Source organism: Scyliorhinus torazame, chromosome 1 (genome assembly GCF_047496885.1).
Source record: "Scyliorhinus torazame isolate Kashiwa2021f chromosome 1, sScyTor2.1, whole genome shotgun sequence".
Lineage (NCBI taxonomy): Eukaryota > Metazoa > Chordata > Chondrichthyes > Carcharhiniformes > Scyliorhinidae > Scyliorhinus > Scyliorhinus torazame.
In genome coordinates, this window is record NC_092707.1 from 90245997 (window position 1) to 90256871 (window position 10875).

At 44.1% G+C, this 10875-nt stretch overlaps 1 protein-coding gene across 4 annotated transcripts in view; it reads left to right on the forward strand.

The window, feature by feature from the left end:
* LOC140409588 (uncharacterized) overlaps nt 1-10336 on the forward strand; it is a 57896-nt gene extending 47560 nt beyond the window's left edge. For 3 of the 4 annotated variants that reach the window (XM_072497955.1, XM_072497964.1, XM_072497959.1), the window contains exon 6: nt 1684-10336. In XM_072497955.1, the coding sequence (XP_072354056.1) occupies nt 1684-1891 (208 nt within the window). In that variant the 3' untranslated portion in view covers nt 1892-10336. The remainder of the gene's footprint in view (nt 1-1683) is intronic. The other variant, XR_011940431.1, reaches the window with a different exon arrangement.
* The last annotated feature ends 539 nt before the right edge of the window (nt 10337-10875 follow it).

The following is a 10875-nucleotide window of genomic DNA, read 5'->3' on the forward strand; positions in this document are numbered from 1 at the left end:
GTGGATTGGCCATGATAAATTGCCGTTAGTGACCAAAAAGGTTAGGAGGGGTTATTGGGTTACGGGGATAGGGTGGAAATGAGGGCTTAAGTGGGTCAGTGCAGACTCGATGGGCTGAATGGCCTCCTTCTGCACTGTATGTTCTAATAATAATAATACCCGGTTATTGCCACAAGTAGGCTTCAATGAAGTTACTACTATGTTCTATAAAAGTTGGAATCTCTACCATATCTATCCATAGCTCCAGACTACAACCTACATGTAAAAGTGCATCTTGCCACAAAAGCCTTGGGTGCGATAGAAATGCCACCCTGCGCCAGAAAAGCAGTGTGCCGAGGTGTAGCATGGTTGATAGAAGCCAGGAGACCCCGCTCCCATGATCTACCCGGCTCATAACCCCTCACGAGATCTAACGCGATCTTGCGAGGCGTTACGAAGTATGGGCGGGATCACATTTTGGCAAATCTACATATTGGAGCGAGACAGCTAGTCCCACTTTAATATGCAGTTTCCTGAGGTACCTGTGTCGTTGGGATCTATGCCCTTCGCCTCGGAGACTTAGGGCGAGCGCTGTTCAGTACTGGTCTTCACGAACAGGGACCAGACGAAATGGCACTCTTGGGGTGGTCTCCAGGGGGATTGGAGACCCACACGTGCATATCCTTTGGGCACGGTGGCACTCTGGCACTGCCACCTGGGTGCCAGCCCAGCACTGCCAGGGTGGCACTGTCAGAGTGTCAATTTGGCACTGCCAAAGGTCCAAGCTGGCATTTTGTGCGTGGTGGTAATCGGGCTGGGGTGCCCTACGTGGGTATTGGGGGGGGGGGTGCACCCCCTCATAGTACGTTGGGGTTTGGGGGTCGGGGATCTCTTCTAGTGCTCCAGAGATTGGGGCGCCATTTAAAAATAGCATCCCGATCTCTCACTGCACAGTGCACAAAATAGGGCTATGTGCGGCATCAGCTGCGACTTCCCCGCTGAGGTACCCTATCTAATCAGGGTACCGTTTTATAGCGTGTTTCTGAGTGCTGCAAGCGCCAGAAAACATGAAGCTAAACACACTCGCTATGGGACTTTGTGCCCATTTAGTTAAATCCCACCCATACCCATAGACTCGATGAGTGAAGTGTAGCGCACTACTACCACCATGTTCTTGTAATGCTGGTATGGAATTGATTGAACTGTAGTCTAAAGTATTGTTTCAGTGCAACTCTTGAGTACACCACAAGTGTGTTTCGCTACCTAGAAATTTATTGCTGCTTTGCCATGTTCCAATATAAATAGCAGCTTGTTTTCATGTTATGACTACGGTGTCAGGCTGGTCCACTCTTAAAGAAATGGATTGTAGTTCATTGGAATGGTCTTCATCGGTGAATGAAGCTGAGAGACTGAAATTTGCTTTTCCAATTCTGGTTCTTTCCCATCAGTAGAACCCAATGGCAGAATTGCTGACATCATCATTGCATGTGTAAAAGTAAGCTTTTCTGCTTGTAATTCTACATTGGGGAAACAATTTCAGATGTAAGCTCAAGTATTGTCATCAGGTGTGAGCAAACTAGTGCAAATCGACTGTGATTACAGGTGCGCTTTGGAAATTGAATACCGATTCTAATTGGTTTGCTTTGATTTAAACATGTAAGTCGCCCTCAAGGACTCTAATTTGCTCTTTTTATACCTTCTTAGGAATCGCCCATGCATGGAACTTGTTCTGTGGAGACCCCCATGTGAGCCACTTTCAGATAAACTTGCAGCTTTAACGGAGCAAATTAACTCCAAACATAGGCAACCACGGTGGAATCCTGAAGTGTACAACAAGAGCTTAAAACTGGATTCATCCTTGATGTGTGGTGATATGAATCTAACCACACCTGAAGAGGACATGGAGCTTTAGAAACAACTTACAGCACAGACTTGTGGGGTAAAAGCATTCTGACTTGCAAAGAAACTCCATGGCAGGGTGTGGAGTATTTTCTGTTCAAGTTTTAAAGCTTTTTAAATTGACATTTTGGCAGTTTTGATGCCCCCACTGTTCTCGCATAAACCAAATTCTGAACATTGCTGCAGTCTTGTACAGTGTTTGTGTAGTGACTGCATATGGGGTAGCCTTTCTATTTTTGTAAGCGTATTCCTATTCCAGTCAATTGATCTCGGCTGTGAAGTAATCAACTTCACACTGTCAAATGTCAGCTTTTTTTTAAGCAACTGATGTGCTTGTGGCAGCTTTGAAGAAATAAGTGCCCTAGTTTATAATGCACCTGAGATGCTGATTATTTTTGTTTCTATTTCACATGGTGAGGTAGGAAATTTGGTGAAGCATTCCAAGGCATGTGCACAAGATTTGTTCAGTGTATGGCGATACATGAAAGGAATTTTTGACTGTTCTTAACAGTAAGTGGAAATGTTTAAGATTGAACTGTCACTTGCTAATGGCAAACTCATGATAAAGATTGTTTTTTCTGCATCATAGTCTCTGACATATGGAAAGAAAATTTAAAGACAATCTTTCAGAGAAATTGGTGTAAATGCAAAAACAAAACCTTGCGCTCACAAGAGAAATCATTGTTATGTAATCCAGTTAGTCTTTTAGTGCATGCCGGTCTTATTAAACCACAGTTTCTTTTAACGTCTGTTCCTTCTGAGAGCAATGCTGTGGGAAATCTGAATGTCACTCGGTCCTTGTGTCAGCAGATGAAAATGTCAGCGAGGGTGAGCTCGCTGTAATTCTTTCTCTATTTACGTTTTGGCTTTCTCGATACTGGTATTTACAGACCTTACGGTGAGATGCTATGAACATATCACTTTCATTATAAAACTGATCTCACTGGTCTTACAAACCAATGGCTCTAAATTTATTTTTGTTTTTTCTTGTGTTCCTGGAAACCGAGGGAGTAATAGACCATTCAGCCCCTTAAAAGTGTTCTGCCATTCAATTTGATCATGGCTGATCAATTTCTCAACATCATTTCCTCATTCTAACTCGTCTCATAGAATTTACAGTGCAGAAGGAGGCCATTCGGCCCATCGAGTCTACACCGGCCCTTGGAAAGAGCACCCTACCCAAGCCCACACCTCCACCCTATCCCAGTAACCCTACACAACCTTTTTGGAGAATAAGGGCAATTGAGCATGGCCAATCCACCTAACCTGCACATATTTGGACAGTGGGAGGAAACCGGAGCAAACCTACACAGACACGGGGAGAACGTGCAGACTCCGCACAGACAGTGAACCAAACTGGGAATCGAATCTGAGACCCTAGAGCTGTGAAGCAACTTTGCTAACCACTGTGCTACCGTGTTGCCCTTTGTTCCTGTTTGGTTCGAAGCAGGTCTTTGTGCAGCTTTGTAAAAAACTATACGACGTTGGTATTAAGCCAGGGTTTGGTTGCCTATTTGATTGTAGGCCAAAAGTACTGGTGTATTGGAGAATTGGAATCAACACCCCAGGTCCATGGAGGGAGTAGATTGTTTCCCTGCTCAGTATAATGGTGGCCAGTTAAAGATTAGCTGCGGTTGCCACTTATTTCCTATGTTGGAAATGGGCAATGCACCCCTCTAATAGCTGTGAGGAAACAGACTCCCACATGCATCATGTCTGATTTTTGGGGGGCATTGTCTCATTTAGTTCAACATAAGTAAGTAGAGCCCTGTTTACACCCATTAAAATGGGTGCAGTGTAAATGCCAAAATATTTACAAAGATCCGGATCCTAAAATAACTTTGACATGGTGACCAGAATACACTACAGGAAATGTGGTCTAACCAAGGTTTGACACAAATTTAGCATTGCTACTTTGCTTTCCTATTCATTGCCTCTGAAGATAAACCCTTGATGCTTTTTCCATGGCCGTAGTAATCTGGCCTGTCACATTCAGTGATTTGTGTATTTCTACTTTGAGATCCTTTAGTTACTGTACCCCATTTATGTCCAGATTTTCCAAGCAGCATGTGATCTCATTTGTCTTTCCAAAATGTAAAAACTCTCACTTTACCCCAGAGATCACCATGTTCACCCTCTTTTTAAAAAAAAAAAGCTCACCTTCTAAAGTCCTTCGTCTGCTCCAGTAACCAAGCCAAATTCGTTTGTGCAGCTGCTCCCACTCTCACGCCACCCAAATACCGAAAACTCCTCACCACCTTGAACGGCACCTCCACATCCCCCAATCGCCTCTCCTGCCCCCTCGCCTGAATCGCAAAGACCTCACTTTTGTCCATATTCAATTTGTAACCCGGAAACCGTCCGGATTCCCCTAGGATTCCCGTAATCACTCCAAACCCCCCAGCAGGTCAAAAATATACAAAAGTAGGTCGTCCGCATATAACGAGATCCATGCTCCACACACACATCCCCCCCGTACTATCTATCTCCTGCCAGTCCTTTGAACCTCGCATCGACAGAGGCTCTATAGCCAAGGCAAACAACAATGGGGAGAGTGGACATCCCTGCCTCATCCCCTCGGGCACCCACCATCGTCAACCCTCACCTTTCACCAGTCCCTTCCCTCTCAGCAGACTTCTTCCCCCCCACCCCCACCCCATAACAAAATAACAATCCCAACCCCCCATCAACACGCTTGCCACCTGCTCGCCCCCCCCTGCGCTTCTGTGAGCTAGCCAGTAGCCCCCACCCATAGCGCCTAGCAACCTACCCTCCACTGACCGCCCCCCCCCCCCCCCGCTCAATCATCCTCAGAGTGTAAACTTTACAATCCCCACCAAACACGAAAAAGCAACCCACCATCCTCCATCAAAAACAAACAGATCCAAAACCCAAAACAGAGCTACAGCCCCAAGTACAGTGCAAAAGTGGTTCATACAAACCAGAAAAAAAGCAAAATATAGGATAGGAACATCCCCTCAAGAGCTCAATGTCCTCACTCTCCACCAGTCCATTGTCTCTCATAAATTCCATCGTCTCCTCTGGCGACCCAGAGTACAGTTCCCGGCCTTCGTACGTTCCCCACAGACGCGCTGGGTGTAACATGCCGAACTTCACCCCCTTAAAGAGGGCAGACTTTACCTTGTTGAAGATCGCCCTCTTTTTGGCCAGCTCTGCACCCAGGTCCTGGTAGACGCAGCTCGCTGCCTTCCCACGTACAGCGCCTAATCCGTCTGGTCCACCTCAAAATCTGTTCCTTATCCAGGAACCGGTCCAATCGCATCACCATCACCCTCGGCAGCTCGTTTCTCTGCGGCTTCCTCATAAGCGGCCTGTGCGCCCGGTCCACCTCCAAGGGCCAAGCAAACGCTCCTTTACGCAGCAGCTTCTCAAACATCCGCGCCAAATATGCACCGGCATCTGCTCCCTCTCTGCCCTCCGGCAAGCCCACGATCCTCGACTTCTGCCTGCGCAATCTATTCTCCAAGTCCTCGACCTTGTCCTGCAGCCTCTTCTGTTGATTACCCATCAACCCCATCTCCACAGCCATCGAAGCAAGCTGCTCCTCGTGCTTCCCCACCGCCTCCTCCACCTTCCGGATCGTCTGAACCTGGGCCTCCAAACTAATTTCCATGCGGTCGATCCCTGCCTTTATGGGATCCACCATCCTGGCCAGGTCCTCCAAGTTCTCCTTTCTCTGCTGGGCATACGTCTCATGGAGGAAGCTCACTAGCTGATCCGTCGACCACAGGGCAGGCAGGCTCGGACCCTGTCCCTCCGTCATCTTACCCTGTGTCGCAGTCTCCACGCCAGCTTTCAACAGTCGTTCCCTTTTTCAACCATTTCTGGTCCACAAATCCATAAACCGGTGGGATACACTCTTCCTCCACCTCTCCCGCACCTTATACAATCACTCAGGTCCGTCGTTAGTCGGGGAAAAGGTCCAAAACGTGCACTACAAGCGGGAGCCACCAAATGTGCGACCACTCACTCCATGGTTGCCACCGGAAGTCACATTAGTCTATTACGTGATACTTTAACAAAGGCCGTTTGGAAAGCTGGATACTGCATTACCCTTGTCTGTCTATTCTCTGTTACTTCTTCAAATAATTTAATGAGGTTGGTCAATGAAGTTGAAACACTTTGTGACTATAACGTTTTGGTTTTTACATTTATTTTCTAATTTATTTTTTAAGCGGGGATTCCATTATATTAAGCTGACTGGTCTATAGTTCTTCAGACATGTTCTATCTCCTTTCTGAAATATAGTATAATGTTAGCTGTCAACCAGTCCTCTAGCAATACACTGTTTTACAATGAATTATTAAAAATGTGGAATAGTGCCTTGCATATCTCATTAGATTATTTTTAAATGCACAGCTATAATCCGTCCAAACTGGGGCTTTATTCTCTCTGACTTTGATTAATATTTTCCTATTTATTCCATTTATTCTAAATGCAGGTATATATTTTCTTACCTCTGTTTCTGATGCCATAGAACCTGATCTATCTCCCTTCTAAAATACTGAAACAAAGTAGTATTTCTGCCAATTCATTATCACGGCTTCTGAATTGATCTTGTCCGTCCTTTAATGGCCCTATTCCCATCCTGCCTTTCCATTGTTTTTTAAAAATGTATTTGGCTGCAGAACGTTTTACAATTTGGCTTTAACTTATTTGTTCCTCTTTGCCGTCCTAATTTGTTTGTTACTTCTCTCCTAACATCTTTGTATTCTTCCTTGTCATGCTCTCCCCTCTCCACGACAGCAAGTAACCTGATAGAATGATAACTGCTTACAGACTCTGGTAGGTATAGGTTTGTACCCCACTACCTTTTGAGTAACCAAGAAAGTTAACAGCATTGATGAGTTTATTTTGTAAATATGAAGCATGATGTTTATCAAAAATATATTTATTTTGATACTGAATTGATACAACCCCCAGTTGCACAAGTTGAGGAGGGTTTCTCACGGTGCCGTGGACCCGGGTTCGATCCCTTCCCGGGTCACTGTCCATGTGGAGTTTGCACATACTCCCCGTGCCTTTGTGGGTTTCACCCCCACAACCCAAAGATGTGCAGAATAGGTGGATTGGTCATGCTAAATAAGAACTAGGAGCAAGAGTAGGCCATCTGGCCCCTCGAGCCTGCTCCACCATTCAATGAGATCATGGCTGATCTTTTGTGGACTCAGCTCCACTTTCCCGCCCGAACACCATAACCCTTAATCCCTTTATTCTTCAAAAAACTATCTATCTTTATCTTAAAAACATTTAATGAAGGAGCCTCTATTGCTTCACTGGGCAAGGAATTCCATAGATTCACAACCTTTTGGGTGAAGAAGTTCCTCCTAAACTCAGTCCTAAATCTACTTCCCCTTATTTTGAGGCCAAGCCCCCTAGTTCTGCTTTCACCCGCCAGTGGAAACAACCTGCCTGCATCTGTCCTATCTATTCCCTTCATAATCTTATATGTTTCTACAAGACCCCCCCCCTCATCCTTCTAAATTCCAACGAGTACAGTCCCAGTCTACTCAACCTCTCCTCGTAATCCAACCCCTTCAGCTCTGGGATTAACCTAGTGAATCTCCTCTGCACACTCTCCAGTGCCAGTATGTCCTTTCTCAAGTAAGGAGACCAAAACTGAACACAATACTCCAGGTGTGGCCTCACTAACACCTTATACAATTGCAGCATAACCTCCCTAGTCTTAAACTCCATCCCTCTAGCAATGAAGGACAAAATTCCATTTGCCTTCTTAATCACCTGTTGCACCTGTAAACCAACTTTTTGCGACTCATGCACTAGCACACCCAGGTCTCTCTGCACAGCAGCATGTTTTAATATTTTATCATTTAAATAATAATCCCTTTTGCTATTATTCCTACCAAAATGGATATTCTCACATTTGTCAACATTGTATTCCATCTGCCAGACCCTAGCCCATTCACTTAGCCTATCCAAATCCCTCTGCAGACTTCCAGTATCCTCTGCACGTTTTGCTTTACCACTTATCTTAGTGTTGTCTGCAAACTTGGACACATTGCCCTTGGTCCCCAACTCCAAATCATCTATGTAAATTGTGAACAGTTGTGGGCCCAACACTGATCCCTGAAGGACACCACTAGCTACTGATTGCCAACCAGAGAAACACCCATTAATCCCCACTCTTTGCTTTCTATTAATTAACCAATCCTCTATCCATGCTACTACTTTCCCCTTAATGCCATGCATCTTTATCTTATGCAGCAACCTTTTGTGTGGCACCTTGTCAAAGGCTTTCTGGAAATCCAGATATACCACATCCATTGGCACCCCGTTATCTACCGCACTGTTAATGTCCTCAAAAAATTCCACTAAATTAGTTAGGCACGACCTGCCCTTTGTGAACCCATGCTGTGTCTGCCCAATGGGACAATTTCCATCCAGATGCCTCGCTATTTCTTCCTTGATGATAGATTCCAGCATCTTCCCTACTACTGAAGTTAAGCTCACTGGCCTATAATTACCCGCTTTCTGCCTACCTCCTTTTTTTAAACAGTGGTGTCACGTTTGCTAATTTCCAATCCGCCGGGACCACCCCAGAGTCTAGTGAATTTTGGTAAATTATCACTAGTGCATTTGAAATTTCCCTAGCCATCTCTTTTAGCACTCTGGGGATGCATTCCATCAGGTCCAGGAGACTTGTCTACATTTAGCCCCATTAGCTTGCCCATCACTACCTCCTTGGTGATAACAATCCTCTCAAGGTCCTCACCTGTCATAGCCTCATTTCCATCAGTCACTGGCATGTTATTTGTGTCTTCCACTGTGAAGACCGACCCAAAAAACCTGTTCAGTTCCTCAGCCATTTCCTCACCTCCCATTATTAAATCTCCCTTCTCATCCTCTAAAGGACCAATATTTACCTTAGCCACTCTTTTTTGTTTTATGTATTTGTAGAAACTTTTACTATCTGTTTTTATATTCTGAGCAAGTTTACTCTCATAATCTATCTTACTCTTCTTTATAGCTTTTTTAGTAGCTTTCTGTTGCCCCCTAAAGATTTCCCAGTCCTCTAGTCTCCCACTGATCTTTGCTACTTTGTATGTTTTTTCCTTCAATTTGATACTCTCCCTTATTTCCTTAGATGTCCACGGTCGATTTTCCCTCTTTTTACCGTCCTTCCTTTTTGTTGGTATAAACCTTTGCTGAGCACTGTGAAAAATCACTTGGAAGGTTCTCCACTGTTCCTCAACTGTTTCACCATAAAGTCTTTGCTCCCAGTCTACCTTAGCTAGTTCTTCTCTCATCCCATTGTAATCTCCTTTGTTTAAGCACAAAACACTAGTGCTTGATTTTACCTTCTCACCCTCCATCTGTATTTTAAATTCCACCATATTGTGATCGCTCCTTCCGAGAGGATCCCTAACTATGAGATCCTGAATCAATTCTGTCTCATTACACAGGACTAGATCTAGGACCGCTTGTTCCCTCGTAGGTTCCATTACATACTGTTCTAGGAAACTATGGCGGATACATTCTATAAACTCCTCAAGGCTGCCTTGACCGACCTGGTTGAACCAATCGACATGTAGATTAAAATCCCCCATGATAACTGCTGTACCTTTAATTGGTGAAAAAAAAGAATTGGTCACTAACTTTTTTTTAAAAATGTTGATGAGCATTTATTTGTAGCTTTATAATTGAATATTCTTGGTTAGTAGAAACTAGGAATTCAGTTTTTTTTAAAAAGCTCTTACTTGAAAGTGATTGTTCTTTCATTTAACTAAATATGATCTGGCAGAAGTAGAGTTGTTTAACAGGACACGTTTTCCTTATTTGCATAATTTATTGTTGTTAAAAGACCGTTTCTTGTATCGCTGACTTCATTCAGGCTTGGTCGATTCTGAGGAATTATAATGTTTTTCATGGTCATCCCGGCATTCTTCAAGCAAAAATCCTTCTGAAGTTTGTACTTGGACATGCCTGTTAATATTTGTAACTCTGAGGACTGTTTAAGATTCTCTGGGTTTGCAACAGCAGTAAATGACTGCATTTCCACCCATCTAACTCTGCCAATTTGTTTTACAAATTAGACTTAAGATCTATTGGTAAGCTACCAATATACCAACGGTGACATTTTGTTCATTATTTGAAGTTTATCTGAATTAAGTAACTGAGATTGGGTTAAGTGAGACTGATATTAAAGATATGGGTCAATATTTGCGAAAGAATAAACTGGCTACCAGAGCTTGTGTTCTAATGCACAATCCTGTTCATACAGGACAGGAATGCTGCCTTCAGGCAGTGCCCACTGATCAGTAAAGTGCACCATTGTGTATAGAGTTTTGATTACTTCATTTATTCTGTGTTGTATATTAGGTTTATTTAGAGAGCTCAGAAACATAATGTACAGAGATTTTACTTCATGTTTCCCTGATTTTTTGATGCTGAATAAACTGCCTGGTCTCCAGTCTAATTGTGCACTCCTGTCATTACTTGGCACCACATTTTTGAGAGCAAGTAGAGGTGCAAATTTTCCAAGAGTAGAGGGGCCAGCGGTGGTGGATCTCGCAAGGAGAATGGTCTTGGGAGGAGAGCTGGACTAGTGGCAGGGGTCCTGCGAGGAGAGCGGAGGGCACCAGTGGCGGGGTTGCCACGAAGCAAGTGGAAGGGACCATTCACCACCACTGAGTAGAATCGGGGCAAATTATGAAATTCCACAAGTTGATTGAGTATTGCTGCTTAGGGACGGAGTCTCAACAACTGGAAGATGAAAAACATAAAAAAATATGAAGCAATTTAGAAGGAACAAGTGAGTTTTATTCATTCATGGGATGGGGGGCATTGCTGGCTAGGCCAGTAACTATTGCTCATCCCTAATTGCCCGTGAGATGGTAGTGGTGAGTGCTCTCTACTTTCAAGTAAGGTTTATTACAACTATTCCTTTCCCATATTTGCGCAATCAGCAGCAAACGGAATGGCCTGTGATTGGAGGAGTATCTCCTTTCAGAATCT